Raw genomic sequence first — 25,549 nt, forward strand, 5'->3', positions numbered from 1 at the left:
AGGGGTGTTTCCCATCCCTTACCAGCCTCCCCGCATGGGCAGTGACGGGGCTGTGACACTCCTGGCAGGGCTGCCGGCGCCATTCGCTCTCTTTGCTCTCACCCCAGGGAGGAGCCGCTTCCCTCGCCCTGGGAGGATGGAGGTCCTGCAGCTCCTGCGCCTGCTCCTCACCACTGCCATGCTGGGCCTCTCCCAGACGGTGAACCCCTTCGTGGCCCAGCAGACCCCCCCAGACCCTTGCTATGACGAGAGTGGCGCTCCTCGCCGCTGCATCCCTGAATTCGTCAATGCCGCCTTCGGGAAGGAGGTTCAAGCTTCCAGCACGTGTGGGAAGCCCCCAACGCGGCACTGCAATGCCTCGGACCCCCGCCGAGCCCACCCGCCCGCCTATCTGACCGACCTCAACACCGCCTCCAACATGACGTGTTGGCGCTCGGAAACTCTCCACCACTCACCCCAGAACGTCACCCTTACCCTCTCCCTCGGCAAGAAGTTCGAGGTGGTCTACGTCAGCCTCCAGTTCTGCTCGCCCCGGCCCGAGTCCACCGCCATCCTCAAGTCCATGGATTACGGCAAGACCTGGGTGCCATACCAGTACTACTCCTCCCAGTGCCGTAAGATCTACGGCAAACCCAGCAAAGCCACCGTCACCAAGCAGAACGAGCAGGAAGCCCTCTGCACTGATGGCCTCACTGACCTCTACCCCCTCACCGGCGGGCTCATTGCCTTCAGCACCCTTGACGGGCGACCCTCTGCCCAGGACTTCGACAGCAGCCCCGTGCTCCAGGACTGGGTGACGGCCACCGACATCCGCGTGGTCTTCAGCCGCCCGCATCTCTTCCGTGACCTGGGCGGTCGGGATGCCGGCGAGGAGGAGGGGGGCACCGGCTCGACCCCCTATTACTACGCGGTGGGGGAGCTGCAGGTCGGTGGACGCTGCAAGTGCAATGGGCACGCAGCACGCTGCGTGAAGGACAAGGAGCAGAAGCTGGTGTGTGACTGCAAGCACAACACAGAGGGTCCTGAGTGTGACCGCTGCAAGCCCTTCCACTATGACCGGCCCTGGCAGCGGGCCAGCGCCCGCGAGGCCAACGAGTGTCTGGGTAAGTGATTTTTAAATATTTTTTTTTCTGGGGCTGAAACCCCCAAACGGGTCTTTGGGGGAGGAAGTGATGGGTGCTGAGCCGAAGTGATGGAACGTGCTTGTCTGGAGGTGCTGGGGAGCATCCGCCTCGCTGGAGGGCTGGGAAAGGCTCAAGCACTTGCCCTGTCTCTGCTGCGGGTGCCCCTCTGGAGGTGCGGTGGTCTGGCCATGAGCCAAAGCACCAAAACCTTCTGAAAAATCACCAGTGTCTTCCAGCTTGTCAGCAAACCTCGGTGTGGGATGCAGGATGCCTGGCTGGGGGCGTTTCTCTTGGGCAGCAAACCAGCTGTCCCTGGGCCAGGAGAGGGAGACATGGCGGTCCCCTGTGAGATGTGCTCTGGGGCAGGGAGCAGGCAGCAAAACTTGGCAGAGATTAAGGAAATACTTGAGATACCCCAATTCAACATTTTATCATTTGCATTCGGTCTGGCATGGTGCTTTGCGTGGCAGTTTTAGCTTGTCTGTCCTTGCAAAGGTTTCTATGAGTTAAAAATACTGTCATCGAAATGAAACATTTCCAAAACATCAAACTGGCATTGTTTGGCTGTCCCGCTCATGAATGTTTGTGGGATTTTGGTGGAGGTTTTTGCCTTTTGTCCTGATTTGGGATACAGTTGGGGGATGCCAGAGCCCTGTGAAGGTCTGGGAGAGGGAGGAACAGCCTCTCGCTCCTCCTGGACCAGAGCCCGGGTCCCAGGGGGTGTCAGGAGGATGGAGACAAGGGAAAGCCATACCATTAATCAGCCCCTGAAAGGCTCAGTGGATGTGCCAGAGGTCAGAGGGACTTGTTAGTATTTGTGATCAATGTCTTGTTGAGATCCCAGCTGTTGGCTTAAGTATATATATATATGTATATATATAAAACAGTGGATTTCTTCTAAGAATGGCTGAAAAGGCAGTGGATTCAAAGCAAGTGCCACAGCTGATGCTTTAAACCACCTCATGCCCTGTGGGAATGCGTCACCCCTTGCGTTTTCCCACTTTCCTCAGAAAGATGAGTTTTGGAGGAAAGCTCAGAAAAAAACCCCTCAATTCCACACCCTGCCCATGGCTGCTGCCTCCAGCTGTCAGCAGGTTGGGCAGGGGAGGGCTCTGGCTGGTGGGTGAACCCATGGAAACCCCCTGGGACAAAAGGAGCACCCCGACCCGATGGCTGCCTCCCTTGTGGCACCCCACGCCACATCCTCCTTGCCGCCAAATCCTCCGGTAAAGCAGCAGAGGCAGCGGAGGTGGCTCTGCAGCACAAAAGGGGTTAAACCGGAGGAAGCTCATTTTGGGGGAGCATCTGCAGATCTCCTGTCTGTCATTCCATCTTGTCCATCGAAGGGCGAGGGTCCCGCTCTGCAGGGCCATGCTCCTGAGCATCCCCGCCCCCATTTGCATCACCCTTTTGGCAGATGGGGCTGAATAGATAAACGACAGAGAGCAGAGGAGGCGGGGGTGCGGCACGGTCCCTTCAAGCTCCCCTCTGACAAGCCCCGCGCACAAAGACCCTTCCACGAGTTGCTTGTGAAAGTAGTTTTTCCTGTTGATTCGCTCCCCTTCTTTCTCCCTTTCCTCTCTCGGGCTTTGTGCCCTATCTGAAGGGACCTGAAAGAGCTTCTCCATCACCCGCCTCCGAAGGGCTTAGCGGCTGAAAGCTGGATTAGCTCCCCAAGCCTTCCCCTCTGTGCCTTTCAACAATGACATCTCCCCAGCCAGCATGAACAGACGCAGCAATTAGCACCAATTAAAAGGAGAGGCCGCCCGGGAAGTTCCCTTTGCTCAGCCCGGGGGCTGCAGGGTTTCAGACCCTGGTCCTGCGGCCGGGCATCGGTGGTGCTGGCTCGGGCTGGTGGATGATTGCGTGTGGCCAGGGAGGGGTGAGGAAGAGGAGGAGGGTTCACGGATGGATGCAGGAGCTTGGCAGCCCAGCTGAGGGGCAGGGTCGGGGGCTGCAGCACCCCAAAAGTGGATCCGGATGGAGCCACGGGGCTGGTACAGCCTCAGGTCGTGTTGGGATGTCACCTCTTGGCTCTGTGCTCCCCAGTGCCCTGCACGGGGGTTTGTCCCCCTCCAGTGCACAGGAGTCTCTGCCTGCTTCAGCATGGGGACAAACTGATGTCCTGCACCATGTCATGGTGCTGGGAGATCCATCCACACAGCTGGAGGTGAAGACAAAATTTTCGTATTTCACAAGAATTTCTGCCTCTGGCTGGTGCAGGGAAATGCAGAGGTGACACAGCCCAGTGACGCCTGAGGTCTGAGCATCGGCGCGGGGTGTGACCCCACCACAGCTGCCGTAGGGTGGCAAGGACATTGCTGTGCTGCGGTGTTATGGGGGTCAGCGTGACTTTTGCAAGCAGGCAGGTTTGAGGATGTCGCATCCAGGACGGCAACAGTGGATTTGCCATGCTGCCGGCTTGGTAAGTGGGCACGGTGCCAGCTCTGTGCGCAGGGTGCGTGGTCCCGTCCCTGGTGGTTAGAGAGCAGTGCCATTGGTCCACGGGCACAGGGGGCTCTCCCGATACCCCAAAAGGGCTGCGTGTCCCACGGGGAGCTCGCCCTGACAATATTGGGATGCTCCGTGTACCCTCTGGTGTGCCCTGCCTGAAACAGGGGAAAGAGAAGAGCAGGAAAGAGAGAGACGTGTCCCCATCCATGTGTCCCCCCAGCTTTTAGCCTGAGTCAGGCTCCGTGAAGGATAATCCCGGCAGAGCGGCCAGTGGGAGCATGATAGCTGAAATCCCGAGCTCCCCCAGGTGATGCATCAGCTTTATTCTTGCAGACTCACGCCTCCTCCTGCCCACCACCGCTGCTGGTCCTTGCCTGCACACGTGGAGCTGCTCGGGGCAGCCCGGTCACCCCCTCGGCAGGCTGTCCCCGAAACACCCGGCCTGGGGAAGGGGGGGAAGCGGATTAGCACAAGGCAGCCACTGGAAGTAATTGATGCCCTCCCTGGTAATGCAGGAGCTCTTGTTCCCTTTGTGGCTGCCGCGGCAGGAGCACTCCCCAGAGCACCGGGATAATGCATGGGGCTCGCTTTGATCTGGGGGGCTCAGCAGGGAAGGGGCTGTGCTCTCCTGGGAAGACCTTGCTGGCTGCTGCTCCCTCCGCTTCGGGCTGGGGTGCTGTGGTGATCAATCCGGGATGCCAGTGCCTGAAGACACTGATCCCCAGAGGGGTGAAGGGATTTGAGGATCCCATGTGCTTCCCCCGTGTCCTCTGCCCCTTCCTGTACATGTTTGCTTTCTTTTTTTATCTCAGTGCTTCCCATGCAAAAATTATCTCAGAAATCCCCCAGTGAGCTGGCCTGGGCTTTTACCCATGGAGCAGGACCTGTGCTGCTGCTGGCCTGTTGGCAGTTGCACCTGCAGCCCCTTCCCTTGCCATGTCCCCTGCAGTAGGGTGCTCCTCACCCTCTCCCCAGCAGATGTGCTGGAAACCAGCGGGTTCCCAGCAGCACTGGCCACAGTCCTTCCCTGGGGAGAGCAGGGGGGAGTGGTTCGGGGTAGGTGGTGGCTTTCAGAGGTGGGCAAGCAGGCAGCATCCCCCTACCACCCCTGCCTGGGCACCTGCTCCCCATGGGGTGCAGCATCTGAGCAGATCTAGGGTGTAGGCGGGAGACAGCCACCGTGGTGGAGGGGTTTAAACTTCTCTGACCATCCTGAGCCCTGCTACTCCCAGGATGGGGCTGGAGTGGCTCAGCCTTGTTCCTCACACTCTTGTTCTGAGCTCGCAGCACCTCGGGGAGGACTCTCTGCTTCTGCTTCTCCTCCTGCTTCTGCTTCTCCTCCTGCTTCTTGGCAGTAGAGGTGCAAGCCCCAGCCCTTCTCTCCGAACACCTTCCCCGTGATGGAGGGGCAGTGCGGATGGGAGGGAAGGGGCTTTTCTGGTCTCAATTCCTGTCCCCGGGGTGGAGGTGCAGCCCCATCCTGCCCCACCGTCCCGGCTGGGCTCTCCTCCAGCCAAAGCAGGGGCGTAGCTCGAATCCGCTGCGGGTTGGCAGCAGCAGCCGGTCTAGGGTTTCGCTGAGCCGGCTGCCTTCACTAATTATTCCCAGGGAACTTGTAGGGGCGGCGAGCCCCGCTCCTGCCCTGCGGGCTCCATTGCCTGCCATGCGTCCACCCTGGCGCACAGTGCTGCCCTGTGCCAGGGTCCCTGCCCCAAACCCCTTTGTGCCACTGCCCTGGGCTCCTCTATCTGCAGCAGCCTGGAGGAGAAGAGGTTGTGGGGCGGCCAGGGCCTGGGCAGGGGTTCAAGCACCATCAAAAGCGGGACAGAAAGTTGCTTCATTGCAAGGTGCCGACATTTAATTAGTCTATTATTGTAAATTATTAGATCTTGTGATTGTTTAATTGATCATATGATTGTTTAATTGGGCATACTGTACAAGGGCGGAAGAGAGCTACCACGTAATTAGCCCCAAACTGTGCAATTAAATTCTTATTAATACCCCAAACAGCAGGGAACATTCAAGCCTTTAATTAGTGATTAACAGGAGACAGACAGAGCTTGCAACCAAGTCAGTGCTGAGGAACAGTGCAAGTATTTAGCTGGGTAAGAGGGGGGACCCGTCTGCCCCGATTAGCTCCGGATAGCTGCGCCGGGGGGGTGAGGGGACGGTCACGCGTGCTGGTGTGACCCTGTCCCTGAGCAGGGGACAGCCACCCATCCCAGCATGGCCAAGCCCAGCCAGGTCCCCATGTCGGCTGGCTGGGATCTCACCAAAAAGCCTGGCTTGGCTCCTGCTAAGCCAGTGGCAGTTTGCTGACACCCAGCCGGAGCTGGGAGCAACAACCCAGAGCGGGCAGCATCACTGCCTGCAGGCAGAGGGGACGATGCTGGGCAGCAAGAGGAGGTTTCTCCCCAAAAGCCGGCTCCTGGGAGGATCTGCAGCATGTTCCCAGGGAAAGGTGCCCCAGGGCTGACGGGGACGTGCCAGCCAGGAGGGCCCCCAGCCCGTGGCAAGGTTGGTGATGCCACAAAAAGGCTCCAGCCAGTTACTCTCTCACCAATTAAACTGGAGGCAGAGCGGGACTCTGCGCCGATGGCAGCGAATCATTTACCTGACCTTTCTCCTCCGCTGCCCATCGCCTCCCCTCTGGGCTGCCGTCCCCTCTCCTTCCCCAGAGGATGCCGGGGGCTCGTGGGGGTGGCCCCAAGCATTCCCAGTGGGACAGCAAAGCTGCCTTTTGGGGTGACCCGGCTGGCCTTTCAGTGATGCAAGGGAATAACAAGGCCCCTCTACCCTCAAAAAATTGCTCCTTTGCCACAATTATGTGCGGCTGCCTCAGTTCAGTGGCACGAACCCCCCCGGCTTGTCCCTGTCCCATTATCTGATGAGTGCAAGAGCAGCCTGGATCTCAGGGTACTTCACCGCATCTCTCCTGGTCCTGGCAAAGCCTGGCCAAGTGTTGGCATTCCCAGCACAGCAGCATCCTAGGCTGCTTGGGACCACAGGCAGTATTTGCTGCTTTTCCTCCAGGCGCCACATCCCAGCACCTAGCCCCGTCTCAGAATTTGCCTCAGAAGTCCCTATTTTTCACTGGCACTGGGAAAAAAAAACGAGCTTAAAAGGCACAAGCCCCCAAAGGCACCTACCACCATGCCGGAGTGTTATTTTGATGCCTGCCATGTGATTTTTACACTAATCTCATAACGCGGGGGAGCTCCAGGGGGAGCTGAGGTTTGAGCGCATGGTGCCGGCAGCACCGAGGCCGGCACCAACCTTTTGCTCAACTCATTTAAGCCTCCGAAAAGGCTCTTTTTTAGGGCTAGGGTTCACTCCGGCTTTCTTCCCCCAGTGTCTCCGAGGTCGGAGCAACGAGGCGGGCGAGGGAGCGTTTGATCTGCGCGGGCTGAAGCTCCCACCGGCGCTGCTGGCCGGGGGGGAGGCAACTTCACACGACCGCCAAGCCAGGCCTAAGCAGTTAAATCTGGGCTGACACGTTAATGAATTTCACAGTACGCCTGGAAAAACTCTCACCCAACCTCAATTTACCGGCACAGAGAGGGGGCCGGGGCTGGGGGAGGAGGGCGCCGCGTTTTGCCGAAGGAAATCTTGTTCCCATTATCTTTTTGCAAGAGTGTTAAGCAGGAACGGGCGTTGCTTTGCCTTTTTATCTCGCACACGTGGAATTGGGCGGGGGGGCTGCATGGTTCCTGTGGCTAATGAAAAAATAGCGTGTGTGTGTGTTTGCAGGAGCGTCCACGTGTGTGTGTGCATGTGCAAGCATCTGTGCATGCATATTCATCCATGTGTATGTATGCACACATGTGAGCATGTGTATGAATGTGTATGCTTGCACATGTGAGCATGCATGTTTGTGTGCATGTTTGTGCACGTGTGTGCACATTTGTGTGTGTGCACATGTAACAGTGTGGATATTTAGGTGCACATTTGTGTGCATGCATGTTCACATGTACATGTTTGTATGCACGAGCTTGTGTGTGTGCTTGTGCACATTTGTGTGAGCAACCCATGTGTGCACGTGCACACGTGTGCAATGTGAGCTTCTTTGTGTGTGTGCACATGAACACAGGGTAGAGCCTTAAATATAAGGAATTTGGTAGCTCCGTTGCTGACGCTGAGGATGGCACCCTGTGAGGCAGCAGGGGCAACGCCGTCACACCCCCTGGCATGAGGCGTGTGGTCCTGCCGAAAGGTCAGACGGGCTCTGTCACTGGAACCGGCTGCTGGGGAAGGGGAAAGGGGGGACAGCAGTGATGCAGGTGCCCGGCTGGCACTGCCAGACCCCCCAGCTGCACCCCTCCCTCCCACACTTGTCTGCCTTCAGCCAAGCGGTGCCTCGTCCCTACCCACGCCCTTTCTTCTCTGCCCTGACCTCCCAGCACCGGCCCCATGGGGCAGCGGATACTGCACATCTGGACGGCATGTTGGGGCTGGCTGTGCCATGCCCTGCCCTGTCCTGCCTGTCCCACTCCCCTGGTGCAGGCAGCCCTGGCCCCCAGCAGCAGTGGAGGGCACCGGGGAAGCTCCAGCTCACCCAGGGGGGCTCCCAGGTTTCGCTTCCAGCCCTCACCCTCTCCCCTTTCCTTGCAGCCTGCAACTGCAACCTGCATGCCCGGCGTTGCCGCTTCAACATGGAGCTGTACAAGCTCTCAGGCAGGAAGAGTGGTGGCGTCTGCCTCAACTGCAGGCACAACACTGCGGGGCGGCACTGCCACTACTGCAAGGAGGGCTTCTACCGGGACCTCAGCAAGTCCATCACAGACCGCAAGGCCTGCAAAGGTAAGCTGGGGGGGGTCTTCACGCAGGCAGCATGGGTGATATAATCTCTTGTGGTCTCCTCACTTTTCCCTCCCATCCCTGGGACATCCCTCTGCTCTGCTCGGAGCCTGGCTGCTTCCTTCAGCAGCTGCAGGTCACCTCCAGCCTCCGTCACCCTGGTCACCTCTGCCACCCCAAGGGCACCAGGCAGGGACATCGCTTTGAGCCCAGCATCTCCCTGAGGGATGGGGAGGACAACAGGCAGGGAGCGAGCAGGCTCCCAGGAGCCCCATCCATCCCGGGAGGGTCCTGATGGGGCTGCAGTTATGGTCTCCGCAGTCGGTGTTTGGAGAGATGCTGGGCAGGTGCTGGAGAAGGCGCATGACTAAATGTGCTGAAAACTCATCTCTGTCGCTGACATTGTCTGGGCCATAGACACGCTTGGAAATATTCAAGCTGCTTCACAAAATGACCCACAGTGGCTTCCCTGCCTTAGAGGGCTGGGGATGCTGACGGAGGTTTCCATCACCCTGCTGGACTGCAGTGCAGGACCCCATGTATTTCAGCCATGGAGTGGCTCTTCGGACCTGTTTTTGGGGAGATGCTGAGCACCATGGCTCCTGGTGCCTGCAAACAGGGTAGCTTGTCCCTGAGCTGGCCAGGAGCCACGCTGGCTCCAAGCCATCAAGCCACAGCTTGACCTCGCAAGGTCCCCAGCCTGTGCCAAATGTCATGGGACCTGCACCTCTCCTCTCCCTCCTCTAGCTTCTGGCCAAGCCTGTCTGGTTTCTCTTATGTCTCTCTGCTCAGCCCCCTCTGTGGAGCCTTTTTTCTCTGTGAAGCCCCAAAACAATAGTTTCACCAAAGAAGTTGAGATAAGAAAACACCTTGCCTGTCCCCAAGGACTGGTGGGATCCAGGCTGAAACACTGGAGCAGGCGGGAGGTTGGCCGTGGCTGCTCTGAGGCCGGGAATTCATCCCTGATCCCTTTTTTTTCCAGCTTAGATTGCAAGTACCTCCCAGAAGGGAGCACAGCGTCCCTCTCTGGTGCATTGTGCAGCTGCACGGGCACTGGGCACCTTCGCTGCTGCGAGGACATGATGCTAGTGTGTTTATGTAAAGCCTACAGGAACTGCTGAAGCTGGTTTTGGACCATTACTGTTGTGGCCACAGACCTGAATTGAAGGATTTGGCTTTTGGGGTTCCCCTGTCGGGTGCATTAGTGTTGTTTGTAGGTATGGCTCAGTTGGGTCCGGGATGTAGTAGGTAAAATCCCTCTGTTGCCCGTGCTGTGTGAGCCGCCCCTGCCTCTCCCCATCCTTGTTCCCATGGAGTGGTCGAGAGGATGGAGCAAAGGGAGAAACTTCCCACGTTTGACCGACGCTGCGGCGGCAGTGGGAGCGCAGCTGAGCGGGCGCTGGCAGGGGGAGCCCTGCCTGCGGCCAGCTCGTTAGCAAACGGCAAGCTAGTAATTTTTAATAATGCGAGCAGCTGACTTGACAGGTCCCACCTCAGAGGCCCTTGTCCCCGGGGGACCACGCACTACTTCACAGCCCCATGGCCTTGGCCAAGCCATGTCACAGCTATGGCTATGGGCATGGCAGCCCCCCAGCAGCAGCAAGGGTTTCCTGTTGACAGGGCTCGTGCCAGGTGGCAGCCCGGTCCCAAAGCCATGCCAGGTGCCAGCATCTGGTGACACTGGGAGGCACTGGGAGAGAGGAAGAGGAGGAGGCAGAACAAGGCATGCATCCTGAAGGTCTATAGCACAGCATCTCAGGCCGTGTCCCATTCCTGGGAGGGGTCCTGGCTCTGACTGAGGCCAGGGAGGGATGGCAGCAGCCCCCGGCTCCTGCTGCAGCACCACTGGACTGGGGCAGCTGCAGCAAAATTCCCTCTTCCGTGAGGATTTTCCTCGAGTGCTGAGGGCTTGCAGGCAGCCCTGGCTCAGCCCGACTGGCACTGGGGCGCATGTGGCACTGGGGTGGCTGTGCCACCTGCACCTTGCCTCGCATCCTCTGCGGGCAGCACCCAACTTCCCCACCCCTCCCTGAATGAGGGGTTTCTGCTCCCCTTTGGTTCACCAGCTCTTTCTACTTTTGCTACCAAAATTATCTGATAAATTCCCAAGCAAAGTGGAAGCCTTGCAGGTGTTTGCCTCCTTTGGGACCCGGGGTCCCCATTGCCACCTCTGCTGGGCATTGAGGTCTCAGTTTCTGGTCCAGCCAGGGAAGGGAGCACTTACCAAAAATAAAATAATAAATAAAGCAAGCAGGATTTCGCTAGGTGCCGGAAGCAGGGAGGAGGGTAACTGAATATGGCCTGGCTCGACGTGTGGGTGGGAGCTGCATACGAGTTTGTGGAACCGGGGACGCTGCGGGCGCAGTGGGCTGTGGCTCAGGTCCCTCCATTTTCAGGGCCAAGGATGGAGGAAGCAGAGGGGTCCTGGCTGCCTCCGTCTGCCTGCGCCTGCCTAATGCAGGCAGCAGTCTGCGGTCTGTCAGGGCAAGTCCTGCTCCACCATCCTCGCAGGGCTGTAATTGTGGAGCATTAAGGTGATGGAAAGCATCTTGGATTCAAGGTGGCTCCTCTGGAGGGTACGGGGTGGGTGACAGCATCCCGGGATGCTCAGGAGCTGGTGGGACAGGGCAAGGGCTGATGCCCCTGTGCAGGAGAAACACCAGCGAGAGATGCCCGGGCTGCAGCAGAGCGGAGGAGTGGGGTGCTGTGGCAGGTACCCCCATGCAGACAAACCTCCCTCCCCTGCCCATCTTCTGCCAAGCCATGGGCAGGTCTCTGCCAGCCTGGTCCGGGGGTTGCCGCTTCCGGAGGGCTGGCAGGGTTTGCCTGTGGTTTGGAAATGCTGCAAAGGTTCAGCCCAGCCAGATGAACATGTGCACAAGGGCTGTCCCCTGCTATGGTGCATATGTTGAGGAGGATCTGGCAGTAAAGGCGGTACCCTGGGACTTGGGAGCCAGTTCCTGGCTCTGCCTCAGGGAACCGAGTTAATAATAAAATCCCTGATGCTTCTGCTTCTTTGGCTGCCCCTCCTTCAGTAAAGCAGAGAGAATTTCCACCCTTTCTTGTACTTATCCAGTGGTGGATCTCTTGGGATTGGGAGCTCCTTGGAGCAGGACCAGCACCTGTGAGCCTGCCTGCCCGGTGCCATGAATGGGAGCTGGTGCTGCCAGAGAGATATATAAATACACGGAGATGTGACAAGACAGTTTGGACTTGGTTTTTCCAAAGTTGTGTCCTGTACCTACAGCTCAGATACCTACACTCCTGCAAGAAAAAAGAAAGAAAAGGAAAAGCAAGGCTCGTGACAGCAGATCTTAAAAGCAGGTGTGGAGCAAGCTGCTGTGAACTGATATGTGCAGCTTTGAGCGAAGGTCTTTTGCACCCACCGCAGCACTGGTCCAGGGCAGAAGCTGAGCATCCCAGCAAAGGCAGATTTTGCAGGTGCTAGGAACGAAGCTCAGTTCATATTCAGGAGGTGAAATACTAGCCCAGAGGCCAGGAACTACTACATTTTATTTAAACAAACCCCAAAGCATGTTACTAAATAACTATCCAACCATGGTTCATCTCTGCTGGGATGCAACATCTTTGAAATAGGCACAAAAATATCAATTGCAGATTGCACAAGCCTGCATCTCCTGCGGGCAACCAAGAGGAGCCCTCAGCCACTGGCTGGTGAGCGGGGAGGCAAGATCTTCCCTCCAGCTGCCGGCCCGCCAGCAGCCAGTGTCACCACTGGATGCTGCGAGATGGAAAAGCTGGGAGGATGGAAAAGGCAGAAATACCTACAGGATTAATTCAGTGGTGGTAATTGAAAAGTCAAATAAAGAATGGCTGTGCATTAATCCCTGTAATTTAAACAAAGCTGTAAACCGTGAGCTTTCTCCAATGAAAACTGGTGAAGCAGTAGCAGCTAAGCCTTAAGATGCAAAAATACCCTCAATATTAGGTGCAAGACATGCTTTCTGGCAAGCACAGCTCGATGAGTTAAGCTGTGAGCTAGTGACTTAATCCACCATTCAAGCACTGTGGGCCAGATCCTGGCAATCGGCAGGGCTGTGAGCAGCAGGGCTCGGTGAGTGGGCAGCAGGCATGGAGCTGTGCTGTGCCCCCAGCGCCTGCATTCCCTGGTGCTGGGATGGGGTCCCCCGGCCAGCCCCCCTCTGTGGGTCATGTCAGGACAAGGAGGGATGGAGATGCTACAGCTGGAGTGGTGGGATGCAGGCATGCTGGTACGTGGGAGTGGTCAGGGTAAACACCGAGCACTGCCTGGGATGCTGTTCCCATCAGAGCGGGAAGGAGCAATGGATTTTTGTGGGACTGCAGGAAATCCCACTACGGTGGGGCGAGGGGCCAGAGAGTGGTCTGGCAGAGACCAAGCTCATCTCCCAAAGACACCTATCTGCTGTGGATGCAAGATGGGCAAAACTGCCTTAATTGCTGATCCAGGTAAAACATCAGGAGTCATTGAAAGCCGCCTTCTACTGCATGAAGAGGGATCTGCTTACATGAATTGGATCCTGATTGTGCTGAGATTTATGTCCATCCTTAGACTTTACACCAGGAATACACCGCTGGGGCCCAAGAGGTTATCCACAATGTGTGAAGCTAAGCGCTTGTATAAATCTTTGCTGGAAGCGTGCCTTCGGCCATAAATTTTTTAGGGCACAGACTGTCTGTCGCTGTGCATGCAGAGCAGGAGTCATGGCTGCAGGGACCTCTGAGCAATCCCTGCACAGTTATGTCTCTCAGAGAAGTGGGTGTTTGGCAGGGCTTGTGCCCAGCTGCTCTGGGGTGGTCTGGACTTTGCCGGCTGGAGACGGGCACTGTGGCCCTGGGAGCACTCCGAGCATCAGTGGTGGGGTGAGAGCCCCTTGTTCAGGGCAGCACCGGCATGATGCTGGTGGCACTGGGCTGCTCTTTCCAGCACAGGTGGTGATGAGGATGGGTGATGCTTCATGCCCAGCCCCACTAACAGAAACCCAAGCCTTTGCTAGCAGAAAAGAGACAAAGCAATGGACGGTTTCCAAGAGGTGTACCTGCCAGCTCGTCAAAGGCACCTGCTTCCTCCAAGTGCTGCAGGCTCCAGCTGAGCCTGCACAGAAGAGCCCTGTGGGTTAGGCATAGGGAGACCATCAAGATGCAGCTGAAATGTTCCAGAGCATGGTGGTTCAAGAGAGGGTGGTAAGCCCGATGTTCTCCTCCAGGCGAAGCAGCAGTGCTGTTCCCATGGGTCATCTGAGGCTGACCAAGCACTGGACCGTTGCTGCCGGCTTTGCTCCTCGCAGTCCAGGGCTGGACCATCCCATGATCTTAGGACCTTTGGGGGTCCCCTATGACCTGACAGGGTCAGGAGAGCCGGGAAAGCCTGGCTTACTGGGGAGAGCTGGCTGCCCTGGCAGGAGACAAGCCTGTTGTGGCTGAAGAAAGACGCTGTGTTTCCGACAGCCCTACGTCATGCCAAGACTCCCTCGCTCGCTGTCATTTGTTATCACAGCTGAGCCCCCAAAATATCCTTGTCAGAAAGACGTCCGCTTCCAGTCCCAGCCAAGATCTGATAAGGATGAAGCATCTGGTCCCCATTAGAGGCTGCTTGCTCTGGTTTCTGGCTGTGCGGGAGGGGGCCGAGGAGCAGCGCCGTGGTGCTCCCACCAGTCCCATCTGGTGAAAATTAGGGAAACGATAACATCGGGGGGCTGCGGGGGCAGGCGGGGGGGGGATGTTTTTGTTTTGCTTTGGAATCACGTTCAACTCTTACACTGATGGAGGCCGAGATAACTTCCTCCAGCTTGTAGCCAGTCCAGCCCTGGGCAGGCAGATGGGAAGGTCCTCTCCTGAGTGAGCATCTCCTTCCTGCACCCCTCCTCCTAGGCAATCCCTGGTGGGTCCATCATCCAGTGCTGTGTGATGGAGAGTCACTTCGGGTCTGTCCTGAGGATGGAGACCCAACTCTCACCCACCTCAGGTGCGGCTTTTCCCCTGGGGAGGCTGTGGTGGAAAGCCATGGGGACATCTTTTGGCTGGGGTCTCCAGGAGGCAGGATGGGTGTTGAGGCTCGTCAGCTTGGGAAACATCACGAAGATCCACTTCAGACCATCCTAAAACCAAAACAAGGCTGAAGTTTGTGCAAAAGCTCAGTGTCAGTTCAGCTCCATGGACTGGAAAGCTCAGAGGTGGGGAAGCAAGTGGAGAAAATGCCTTTTACTGTTGCAACAGGAGCATCGCCCTGGGCTTGAGGTGGGGGAAGAGCAGACCTGGATGTGTATCTGTCCACTTTCCGTCCCTGCAGTGCCCTCAGTCCCACCCTGGCCATGAACAAGGGTTTACATGGCCCCACGTGAGCCCCGCTCCCTTTGCTTGCACAGGACAAGGCTGGCAGCAGGCGCGGGGCTGCCCATGGAAGTCCCTCCTCCTGCCTGCACGCATGCCCAGCTGTCCCCAGAGCAGCTGTCTGCAAAGCGGGCAGGAAGAAACTGTTCTACTGGTGTCCATACCTTCAATGCCAGCTGGCAGCTGCAGGTGCCTGTGTGAGCTGTGGGGTCTCCAGGGGCTCATCCTGAGCATCCCCACCAGCAGAGGCCATACCCTGGCCAAGCCCTTTGTCTGCTCGCCCTCCCGCCCATGCTGCTCGCAGCACATGTGGGGCCACGGTCTGGACCCATAGGTCTTGGCTGTGCTGGCCCCAGCGGCTGCTTTCCACTGGTGCGCTGGAAGGACCCACCTCCTGCTCGCCTCTCCAGGGCTGGCACGTTGCATCCAGTTTGGGGTTTGCATTGTGCATCACCTGTCATGTAATCTTTTCTGTCTCTACCACCCAGCCTGTGACTGCCACCCCGTCGGCGCAGCTGGCAAGACCTGCAACCAGACGACGGGGCAGTGCCCGTGCAAAGACGGCGTGACCGGCCTCACCTGCAACCGCTGTGCCAAGGGCTACCAGCAGAGCCGCTCGCCGGTGGCCCCCTGCATCAGTGAGTGCCGCCGTGTCCTGCCCTGCGCTCAGGGACCCCTGCCGGCACCAGGGGATGCTCTCCTTGGGCTGGCTTGTGGTGGGTGGGAGGCTGAGCTGAGGGGCTGCCCATCCACATGGTTGTGCTCCAGGAGGTGGTCAAGGCAGGATGGTTGGGTCACCTTCTGGGGGCACCGATGCTTTGTTCCCCCAGCCCGGGAGGCTCTGAAAGACCCCTTGGGTTAGTGCTTCGAGCCGGCTGAAAGAGCTCTGCTGGGACGTGTCTTCAGCTGCAGTAAGGTGCCTTCCTCACCCAGCTGAGCCCTGAGCATGGTCAGGTTTGGGGCAAGGCCTGATCCTGTGGTCAGTGTAAAACCATGTTTATTGTTGCAGTGGGTCTGAATTTGACCCAAGCAGCAGAGGAACAACTTGCTGCTCTGCAGCATCCACGGGCGCTGCTGGAGCTGTGGCAGTGGGGGTGAACTGGCGGGGCTGGCTTGTCTCCCTCTGTTGTTCCCCAGATGTGGGGTTAGGATAGAATTTCCCCCAGGTTTTGTTGCCAGGAGTCCCGAGAAAGTGTTGTTTTTGCCCACACTTATCCCTGTGCTGTGCAGCTTGGAGCCCACTCAGATCAGCCGAGCATCTGTTCACCTGTCCATCCCTGGAGGAGTGTGTCCTCTGCAGCAGTGACTTATGGTTCTTGGGGGCTGCAGCATCTCAGCCTGTCCCAATTTACTGAGCTCAGTTTGGGCATCTCCGGGTCTATTTAATGGCCTGTGATATTCAGGTCAGACTCATCCCATCCATCTTTCTTAGCGAGCTGCCAGAGGTGACCCACAAAATTCCCTCTGCACTCCACTTGCAGAGGGCTTTTGTCCGGGTGTCACCCCCAGAGATGGGGACCCCTTTCCTTAAGACATCTCTCCCTTTCTCTTCCAGAGATTCCTGCCATCAACCCCACCTCCCTGGTCACCAGCACGGAGGCGCCTGCAGGTAAGTGCTCCGCATCCCGGGCTGAGCCCATGGCCCCAGCCCTGCCCAGAGACGTCCCATGCCCCCTCCCCTGTCCCCAGCACACCAGGGAGAAGGGCTGAGCCCCACCAAACCCTTTGGTGAAAAGATTAATGGCGAACAATTTTGGCAAAAAAATGACTGAGATTTGAAATCCTATGTATTTCTGGTAAGGGACCGACAAAGCTTGACCGGGCTTTTTTGGGGAAAGGGTTTCTCCATCCCCTCCGAGGAGGAAAGCAGGGATGCATCCTGCCAGGGCCTCACCATCCCTTGGCAGGTTATAGCAGGGGTTGTGGTGTACAGCACCTATGGCTTAGTGGGTGCTTGGGGGCTGGCTTTTTTAATCTCCTTTTGCAAGAGGTTTCTCCTTGGTGCCTTTTACCTCCGCAGGGCCTTGGCTCTCTGAGGGGCACCAGGGCGGTGGGGGCTGGCAGGCTGCCAGCTGCAGGCAGGCTCAGGAGCCCCTGTGCCAGGGCGCGGGCTGCGAGGTCTCCCCTGGGGCATGGGTGACATGGGGCTTGCCCCATTCAGGTCCAGAGGAGTGAAGTGTCTGGGTCTGAGCTGCTTGTCCCGGCTCTGCAGGCTGATGGGACATGGGACCATGAGAGGATCAATGTCACTGCTGCTGTCAGCCAGTGGGGGGGGGGGCAGCTCCGGCAGCAGGCTGCAGGCTTTGCATGGGCGAGGGAGGCATTTCTGCCGCTGTCCTCAGAGCTCCTCAAGAGCCGCCCTGGCTTCCCCAGGCTGGAGCAGCAAAAGGCTCGTGTCTCTGTGCATACTCTGTGTTTGCTCGTGCTCTTGCAGAGACTTGGCTGGGGCTGGGCACTGGTGGGTGCTGGGGTGCTGCCCACACCAATGGGTTAGGGTCCCTCTTCCAGCCCAGCCATGGCTGCCAGGGACCCACTGAGGTGCCCTCAGGTCCTACCCTGACACAGCACATGCCAGTAGCACCATACGGTGGTGCGCTGGCCTCCGGACCCTATGCCATCACCAGTACGCTCCGCCCCCCCTGGCACTGCAGGATGTGGCCCAGCAGATGCCATGGCAGACAGGTAAAGCATCCACTTTGCATCTCCTCCCTGACCACCCCTCTTCCATCAGCCAGGCTCTGCCGTCTCATCTATCTTCCTGGCACCTCTGTGCCCTACGTGGTGGTCACCAGCGGTGGGAGCAGTGGATGGGCTGTGCTGATGCTGGGCCAGCTCTTCAGAGGCATGCATGGCCATGCATCGGAGGGGGCTGTAGCAAGGCTTTTCTCTCTCCCCTCCTCTCCTTCCACAGTCCTGTCAGCACCATAGCGTGGCTGTTCCTAGCCATCCCACTGTCTATCCCTCTGTAGGGATCCCAAGCCAGGTCAAGGGGGAGAAGCTAGGGAAAGAAGCAGCCCTTTTCGTCCTCGGGCCACCCTTCACCCTGCTGTCCCCAAGACCTTGGTCTTCTCCGGCATGCCAGTGTGGGGAACAGACATCCTGCACCATCCTCCACTCCATCCCATGGCACATGATTCTGGGAAGAGAGCAGGGACACCTCCAGCTCCCCACGTCCATATTTAATGAGGAGCTTCCCCGTGCCCCGTCCCATCCCAGGGTGCCCTGCGTGCATCCTTCTCCCCAGCTCTCCTTCTCGCAGCCACCTCTCCTGGGGGGTGGAAAATGCCAACAGCCCCTTCCCAGGCTGGCGCATGCCTGTGATGTGCTCCTCAACCCTTTTGGGAACATCTTCCAGCGTGGCCCCTGCAGCCACGTGCATGCACGTGTGCAGCTCTGAGTGTGCTTGGTAGCTGTAGGAGGGGGGACGGGGACAAGAGGTGTTGAAGATATGGAGCTATGGCAGGAGTAAAGCGTGCGGATGGGGATGGAGGGGCGAGATGCGTGGGAGGAGGCCGGTAGCTCGGCTCCTCGCAGAGCAGTGCTGGCCCCCATGCACATGTGGATCCCATGGATCGATGCAGGGGCTGGGAGAGCTGCACAGCCCAGCACCAACCCAGCGCCCGCAGGCATGTTTCAGCCCTCCCGGCCCTGCTCCGCAGAGGCTCTGGGAAACAGGAGGTGTTATCAGGACATGAGTCGAGCAGCCCTGCATGGATCTGGCAGAGGTTTCACTCCACATTGGGGCAGCGGAGGAGAGCCAGTCCTCCATGCAGCGCACATCTTGCACGATGGGATGACCGTAAGAGCCAAGCTGTCTGTGATAGTAACACTGCTGGGGAGGCTGCACAGGACAGGGCAGACCACCACCACCTCTGCTCCTGCCTGCCCTGCTTGCCCTGCCTGCTGCTAGGGAGGGAGCTGGGAACACCAGGCTTTGGAAAAAGGGAAAAAAATGGGAGGGGAAAGGGGGTTTTGGATGGTTTTATTGCAAACGGAGAGTGACACATGGAGCAGAGTTAATCAAGGTGACTCCCCTCCAGTGCTTTATAAATAGGAACAGTCTTAGAGTGATGTCGGATATTTTCAGCTGTGTAAAAATAAATGGCACTTCCTGGAGACCCGGGCGTTTACTTTGTTTTAGCGGAGCAGGTCTGCCTTAAACTGCCTCTAGTTTTATCTGTGGGTTCGTTGTTTTAAGATTTCTGGCTTCTAGCTCAAATATCTTTAATGCAAAGTAGCTTGCCTCTGCCCAGAGTCTGCGCGGGGGAGCAGGGGACCTGGCTGGGGGTCCTGCTGCCCCCTTCGCTGGGGGGGATCAGAGATGGGGTGGTGATCATGCCTTGCCCAGCTCTGCCTGGGGCACCCTGCCTCCAGAGTGCTTGTGCTGCAGGCAGGGCTGCCCACAGCAGCCCACCCTGTCTGCTGCCTGCACCCGCCCCTGCTGCCTGCATCCCTCTGCCCCAGGAGCCCCCAGGCTCCCCCATGAGCAGGGCACTCCCCAAGGAAGCACTCAGCCCCTCAACACCCCACAGTCCTCCCACCCCAGGCAGCCTCTGAGCCCCTTCTCCCCCCATTTCCCCACCTCCCTCCCTGCCTCTGGCAGCAGGTGCCAGACTGCAGGAACAGGGGGATATTGTTTGGGGCCGCCGCGCTCAGGTGCTGGGCTTGCCCCCTCTCCCCATCCTCTTCCCTGCTGGGGTCCTGCCCCCGGGTGTGTCCAGGCTTTTCACTGATGTTGCCATCCTCTGCACTGCTCTTCCCAGCTTTCTCCTGCCTTTCCGACCCTCCAGAGCCTTTGAGGTCCGGCTTTGATCTCTTTGCCCAAGCAGCCGACTGGCTCAGCAGTGAAATGTCCTGGGTCCACTTCTCGTAATTTTTATTATTATTATCTTAAAATATTTTCCACTTAGTGGGGAAAAAAAAAAATCCTTGTTCCCCATTAGCAGAATTAACAAAACTCGTGGAGTGCAAAACAGGGCTTTAAAGGAATTCAAAGTCAGCAGTAAAAGATTTGCAGCCATAGCACCTAATTAAGTTACATCTCTCTTAAAACAAAATATTCCTTCTTTTTTTCAAGGCAAGGAGAAGTAAACCAGATGTGCAAACTTGCCGCCTCTCACACATGCTCTCCCCATGGAGACGGGGGATGCCTGCGCCGGGCTTGCCAGTCACCATCCACTTCCTCCCATGTCCGTGCGGCATCGCCCAGTGCTTGCCCCGCTCTGTCCATCCCTCCTGCGTGCCGGCTCCCCGCCGCCAGCAGCCAAGACGTTGCCCGTGCATGGGATGCTGCTGCCCGTACATGGGCCGGTGCCAGACCGGCATCAGCAGGCAGCGGTTCTGTGGGCACACACTTGTGGTAGTCGTCGCCCCCAGCGTCTGTGGGAGGGTCCCATGGGGCGAAGGGGCCGAGAGCTCCTTTGGGACACAAACGGGACTGAGCGGTGGCACAGGGCGGGAGGTACCTTTTGGATTCCCCTTCACGTAGCAGGAAAGGACAGAGCAGTGTGTCCGGGATGGGTCTGTAGCGTATCCCAGGGATGCTGCAGTGTCTGGGATGGGGCTGTAGCACATTCCAGGGATGCAGCGCTGTCCGGGACTGAGCTGTAGCATATCCCAGCAGCAGCATCCCGGGGTTTGTGGGTGCACTTTCACAGCCTCGGGCTGCGGCAGGTCTCTGCGCAGGTCTCAGAGCCCCTGCCCCTCCGTGGGGCTCGGCTGCCCCATCAGGCTGCACGGACACAGCAGGAGGGGTGGGCAGGAGGGTGGCTGCAGGCAGAGGCTAAACTTGGTCTTCTTTCCACTACCCTGCAGCACGTGTAATGCCACGTCCGGGAAGCCTAAAAACAAGCTGGGAAAGTGGGGAATGCTCTGGGAGCTGCCAGGGGAGAGGCACTCATGAGGCGGCTTCTCCAATGGCCATCCAGCCCGATGGTTTTATGGGGTGGACAGAGAGTGCACTGCCTCAGCCAGGCTGGCAGGGCAGACAGAGCTGCTGCTGGGCCTGGGAAGAGCCCGTCCCCCAGCACCACCATGTGGCATCCCAGCGGGCATGGGGGGATGGAGCTGCCATCCATAGCCATGTCCTGGTGCAAGGCACGGGGGTGAGACCCCGAGAAGAGCCCTGCTGCAGGGGGATCCTGTGGGGCAGGATGGGGTGCCCAGGGAGAGGCGGTTTGTGGAGATGTGGGCTAGGACCCAGCCGCCCCCCCGGGTGCTGACTGAGCTGGGCGGCAGCCCCGGCACCCACCTGGCTGCTTCCCCAGCCACAGCACCCACACCCGCCCCACGCGCGATGATGGAGGCCATGTGCTCAAAGGCAACAAAGGAAAATGCTTTGAGTTACTTGGTCTTTTTTTTTTAATTCCCAAGTTTCTTACATAAATTGAACAGGAATTGATTTTATATTTGAGGAATGTTCCTCAGCACAAAGCTGAGGTTAAAAAAATCCCCAAACTAATCCCAAATTGTTGATTCCCAACACTATTTTCTGGCTCTTTTGAATCACAGTTTTATTATGTTAATCATGAGCAGGAGCCCAGGGCAGTTACTGATTTTCTTTCTGCTTTTCTGCCTTTTCTTTCTTCCCCATTGCTGAGCGAGGGGGGTGGCAGGTTGGCCAAGGCTGCCCTGCAGCCCGGTCCTACCACCCATCACCCCAACGCCCATGGGCTCAGCACCGGTGTGGCCTCGGCACCATGTGGCAGCCACCCTAGCCAGACACCTCGGTTTGTGCTGCCCTCCTCCACCACGGCATCCAGTGTCCGTGGGCAGGCCCATGGCGGAGCCGTGACCAATGCTGGCTGCGGGATGGTTTCTGTGCCCCTCAGTGACCTCCTTTCGCTGCCTGGCCCTGCATGGCATGGCACTGGCAAACTGCTGCGGTGGCACGGCTCCCAGCTGCGGCTCCAGCAGTAGGGGCACTGCAAACCCATACGATCCTGCATCTTCACCGAAGGCTCGCACAGGGCCAGGACCTGGGCTGGACCTTGCAGCGGGCATGGAGGGGCATGCCCTGCACCCATCCCCAAAAAGTGCCTGGTAGCCCTCCCATGCCAGGGCGGTTGCTTGGGCACACGACAGCCTCCTCTGCTCTGCTTGGGGAGGAAAAGGTCACCCATCTTGCTGGGCGCTCCCCAAAATAAGGCAGGAGCTCCCTTTTAGAGTCCCCTTCACGTAGCAGGAAAGGACAGAGCAGAGTCTCAGGGACGGGCCTGTAGCATGTCCCAGGGGATGCAGCAGTGTCTGGGATGGGGCTGTAGCATATCCTGGGATGCAGCGGATGGGGCACCTTCAGTGCCACAGCCAAGCTCTTCAGTGCACTCAGCAGCCACCCTGCACGGAGGGGCCCTGTGCCCCCTCCGCAGCCACCACCGCTGTCCCAGGGGATGCAACGGGGCTGGGCAGCTCTACCAGCCCAGGCAGAGGGGCAGCGTGGCAGCACGGTGGGGCTGGGCTGAGAATCGGGGCTCACCCCCCTCTGCCAAGAATTAGCTTCGTGCTGTGCCACTTCTATCAATGACAAATTTGGAACAGCCGGCACAAAGTTCCAGATAAAAAGGAACCGGGCAGAAAGGAGAGCAGCAGAGCCCAGGGCGAGTTTGTGCTTCTGGGCTTCTTTCTTTCCTCTTTTCTCCTCCTCCCTTTGGCACAGGGCGCTGTTATTCCCCCGTCTTCCCCCAGACCCTCGCCTCCATCCCCAGTGATCGCTGTGGCAACCCGCAAACAAAGACAACTTCAGGGACTGCTGGCTCCGTCCCTGGACATGGGGCCAAGCCAGAGAGAGAACCTGCGAGAGGGAGAGAAAAGAAGAAAGATGGGCTTAGAAAAAACGTGCCATTTGGAAAGAGACAAATTGAGATGTTCAAAGGAAGATGGCAGGGGGAAAGAAAGGAGAAGAACAGGACTGCTTCAGGCAATTGTTGGGATCAAAGCCTTTGGGGGAGAAGGAAAGAGGCATTCCCTGCCCTCCCTCTGCTTGAGATGCAAATCTGGGGTCTTTAGAAATGCACAGAAAAAAAGTCTCCTTGAGGACATGAGCCTTGCCTGGAATTGGGGGACAGCAGGGAGGGATGCTGCGTGGGGCGGAAGACAGCCTGGTGCCCTCCCTGGCTGTGCTGGAGCAGCGTGAGCCTGGGATGCTTGGGCAGCAGGAGTGACCTGGTGGAGCAGAGCCCCTTACCTCAACTGCCTGCTTCCCCCAGCCTGAGTCCCCTCCCCCACTTTTGGGACACCAACGAGGAGCAGGTCTCTGGAGGGGCTGCCCCATGAGGATGCTTCCCACCACCCTGGCCCCTGAGGGCTGAGTCAGCCCTGAGGATCACGACCCCCTTGGTATGGGGTCAGACATTCCTTTGGGTCCCCTCCCTGCTGCACCGATGGTGGGGTTGGTGCTGAGTCCTCTCTTCCCCACGTCACCCAGGTTTGCAGGGCCACAGCTGTCCTGGTTGACTCTCCTTGGCCATGGCCCTTGCCTGCTCTCCCCAGTGGCCACCACCACCTCACCTGCATTTCTCCCATCCATCCCCTTCTGCATCCCGGAGGAGGGTGCCTAAGCTCCCTCCACTGCCCCTGTGCTGATTTATCCTGCAGGATACCGTCACTGTCAGCACAGGAGGGGACACAGCCTGCTGAATGGGCCCAAAGCCACCTGGTTTCTCTTCCCAGCTGATGTGGTGTCAGTGTTCGTGTCAGGGGTTCATGGTGGGATACGCTACAGCCCCATCCTGGACCAGCCCCTGTGAGCTGTGGTGAGCTGGGCTCGCCAGATCCCCATCCCCAGCAGCAGCCCAGGCTCTGGCTCAGGAGCCTTCTAGAGGGCGCTGGGACATGGAGTACCCACCACCCTCTGCCAGGCTGGGTCTTGCTGTTTTCCCCTCCACACCGTTCCCCCTTCCCTTGCAGTGGACGGGATCCCATGTGCTTCAAGCCCTTCAGTGCTCAACCCTCTGTTCTTCCTCCACAGACTGTGACTCCTACTGCAAGCCAGCCAAGGGCAACTACAAGATTAACATGAAGAAGTACTGCAAGAAAGACTATGGTAAGGACCTCCTCCCTCCCTGGGCCACGCTGGGCTTTGCTGCAGAGGCAGCCAGGGGCCGGCCACAGGCTGGCCATGGGTGGGGGAGATGCAGACGTCCCAGGGGATGGGGAGCACCCAGCACGGAGAGCGGTCCCCAAATCAGCCCTCCCAAGGGTGTGATGGATGAGGCAGGTGGGGCTGCTGAGGATGGGTAGTTCTTGTCACCAAAGCTTCCTTTGGGGAGCAAGGCAAAGCATCCCCCTTCACCATGCCTCCCCCTCTTTTCCCTCAGTCGTCCAGGTGAACATCCTGGAAATGGAGACAGTGGCCAACTGGGCCAAGTTCACCATCAACATCCTCTCTGTCTACAAGTGCCGCGATGAGCGGGTCAAGCGTGGCGACAACTTCTTGTGGATCCACCTGAAAGACCTGTCCTGCAAGTGCCCCAAAATCCAGATCAGCAAGAAGTACTTGGTCATGGGGATCAGTGAAAACTCCACTGACCGGCCGGGACTGATGGCCGACAAGAACAGTCTGGTCATCCAGTGGCGGGACGCCTGGACGCGTCGCCTTCGGAAACTGCAGCGGCGGGAAAAGAAGGGAAAGTGCGTGAAGCCCTGAGGGGTTTCCACCCATCCTGTCCCACCCCGCGCTCAGCCCCAGCCCGGCTGTGCACTGCCAGACTGCACCCAGAGACTCTGTACATATATATAGTGTGAACAGACTCTTCTGTCTATAGTGTATATTTTGGCAATGGTTTCCCTTTGTGTGTGCGTGTGCACGCATGGGTGTGCGTGTGGGTCTTTTTCTCTATGTGTGTATTAAAAATAACGCAGTAATGACAAACCTTTAATGAGGAGCAAAGCAGAGCAGGATCCCAGGGGTGCCTGTTACCTGAAGGAGCTTGAAGGGGATTGGTGTCTTGCTCCGGGCATGCTGTTCGAAGTGCTCGTTTTCTAGGCTTTTCCCTTTAACAAAGTCGTCTTCTGCCCGGTGTTGATGCCTGAGTTGACAGCTCTCCCTTCTCCAGCGTCCAGGGCCTGCATCTTCCTTGCTCTCTGAAAATGTGCTGCTGTTAGACCTCTCTCTGCCCTTCTCCTTGCCCAGTAGGAACAGGAGGTCAGAGTTTTCTGTCCTTCATCCTGATGTGCGTATGGGCAGGCTGAGTGGAAACCATCCAGTGCTGCAGAGGGACCAGCCCCAGGAGCTCCACCAGGAAGAACAAATGAATTTTTGCAAGGCCTGATTCTCCGGTGACCTTGGGTTTACACGGACCAATGCTGCCACCTGGGACAAGACCCATGCGATGCTGCAGTGCCATGGGGAGGAGTCAGGCCCTGGCAGCAGGTTGGTGGCAGAGCTGTGTCCACCAGGGAGAAAGGGACAGACTTCACAACCCCCTGGCCATTACCTATCCCGGTGCATAGTCCAGGCGACCCAGTGGGAAAGACCTGGAGACACTCATTTTCCCCTCCCATGTCCACCAAGGCCATAGCCTGCCCTGCCAGCAGGACCTGGGGTGGAGTGGACAGGCTGACCAGAGCTATCATGTATCATCATCCATCCACCCACGTCTATGTCCCTATATTCTCAGCTGGTACCAACTGACATAATGCCACCTGTTTCTGCTGAGCCGACACCAAGTGACCATCTGCCTTGGTGTGCATCCTTCAGAGCTGGCCTGACTGTGTGCTCTCCTGGGAAGTATTGCTGTGGCCAAGGTTGTCTGAGGTGATGCACAAGGCAGAGGTGGCAGGAAGAGAGAAGAGCTTTCATTGACCCACCTCTAGTCTTTTATTTCTTCTTCACCGTGTATTAGTCT

General features: G+C 58.0%; 1 protein-coding gene across 1 annotated transcript; it reads left to right on the top strand.

Moving 5' to 3' along the window:
- Positions 1-109: 109 nt before the first annotated feature.
- Positions 110-24,348, top strand: NTN3 (netrin 3). The gene is made up of 6 exons (XM_072878263.1): positions 110-1,103; positions 8,190-8,378; positions 15,194-15,343; positions 16,261-16,314; positions 23,671-23,745; positions 24,020-24,348. The coding sequence occupies exons 1-6, from the start codon at positions 137-139 to the stop codon at positions 24,346-24,348; spliced, it is 1,764 nt and encodes a 587-aa protein (XP_072734364.1). The 5' UTR covers positions 110-136.
- Positions 24,349-25,549: the final 1,201 nt, after the last annotated feature.

This window comes from Ciconia boyciana, chromosome 13 (assembly GCF_034638445.1).
Source record: "Ciconia boyciana chromosome 13, ASM3463844v1, whole genome shotgun sequence".
In the NCBI taxonomy this organism is placed as follows: Eukaryota; Metazoa; Chordata; class Aves; order Ciconiiformes; family Ciconiidae; genus Ciconia; species Ciconia boyciana.